The sequence below is a fragment of the Seriola lalandi genome, unplaced genomic scaffold (assembly GCF_002814215.2).
Source record: "Seriola lalandi dorsalis isolate HSWRI2012SDOR001 ecotype SW California unplaced genomic scaffold, Sedor1 jcf7180001976595, whole genome shotgun sequence".
NCBI classification, from domain to species: domain Eukaryota; kingdom Metazoa; phylum Chordata; class Actinopteri; order Carangiformes; family Carangidae; genus Seriola; species Seriola lalandi.
The window spans coordinates 1-1184 of NW_019447261.1; the positions used below are offsets into that span (position 1 = coordinate 1).

The 1184-nt window shown below is 43.1% G+C and overlaps 1 protein-coding gene across 1 annotated transcript; it reads right to left on the reverse strand.

The window, feature by feature from the left end:
* Positions 1-6: 6 nt before the first annotated feature.
* On the reverse strand, positions 7-1178 carry LOC111656599 (bile acid-CoA:amino acid N-acyltransferase-like). Its single transcript, XM_023408379.2, has 3 exons — positions 1139-1178; positions 627-768; positions 7-507 (listed from the first exon to the last, which is right to left on the reverse strand). Exons 1-3 carry the CDS (start codon positions 1142-1144, stop codon positions 371-373), a joined length of 285 nt encoding a protein of 94 aa, XP_023264147.1. The 5' UTR covers positions 1145-1178; the 3' UTR covers positions 7-370.
* Between the last annotated feature and the right edge of the window lie 6 nt (positions 1179-1184).

A 1184-nucleotide genomic window follows, 5' to 3' on the forward strand; every position in this document is an offset into this window, starting at 1 on the left:
ATGCCTTGCAAACCAGCACGTCTGGCACCAACAATCATGTCAAAGTCAAAGTCATTGAGATCACATTTTTTCCTTATTGTGATGTTTGATGTGAAGATGAACTGAAGCTCCTGAACCTGTATCTGCAGGATAATCGTATCAATAAGCAGGTGTACAGGTGTTCCTATCAAAGTGTGTGTTGAGGATATTTATTAACACAGTTCATCTTGTGTACTGACGATTGAGTCAAGAAGGTTCCATAAAGGGGCTTCAACCATGAGTCACATAAAGCTGTCTATGTGGAACAATTTTAGGGGATTTATAGTTGCAGAACCAGGGACGCCCCAAATTAACTTCTCTCATTTATCAACTCTATTAGTCGTCACCTTGATTACAGGTTGGCAAAAGAGGTTGCACCAGGGTTTCTGCCACCGTACAGATTCTCCCTCAGAAAGACCAGCGTCTTCCTCCAGGCGTCTTCCTGAGCACGAGAATGTGCCACCGTCTCTCCGCCCCACAGAGCCATGACTGCAAAGACGACAGGCAACAGAAACAGTCGTCAACACTCAAGTCTGAAGCCCTGACCTACAATCACTCAGAGAGTTTCTGTCTCTGTCTACGGGTTCCCAGTCTGAAGGTGAACCTACACTTCTGAGGTGTCTGGACCGATTTGAAGGTGCTGGCTCGGGCGTGCGGTGTGTACGGAGGTTCAATCAGGTGACCTGCGTTCGGGTATGACAGGACAGTCAGCAGGTGGCTGTTCCCTGCTCGCTCCATCATCTCCTTCATCTGGAAAACAGGAAGTCAATATTTTGTTAATGCTGTTTTTGCTGAAGTCATATCAGGAAAATGCCAATAATTTCTATATCAAAACAAATTTCAATGAAAGCGTTTCTACAGGGATTAAAACAATGAAATGGCTGAGTTTTAAAAAGGTCATGAAATATTTCACAGATGGTAGTGGTTCATTTACATATTGTACTTTATTTATATATATATTTTTTAAATGTCTTATTGATTTACTTAGTGTTGGCCCCTTTTGAATTCCATATATCCCCAAAACTACTCATCCAATTTCTGCTATCATACTTTCTAACCCAACTTCAATCCTCCAGACTTAAACACTTCACACAGGACGTCGTCATGTCAGTGAACTCACGTCCATTGCAGACTCGTAGGTGGGCCAGTTCTGATCGTCCTCACCT

Bases quoted from the DNA above. Each gene is read 5' to 3' on its own strand.
- LOC111656599 (XM_023408379.2), bottom strand. The intron at 508-626 runs GTAGGTTCACCT...TCGTCTTTGCAG, and splicing joins GGTCCAGACACCTCAGAAGT to TCATGGCTCTGTGGGGCGGA.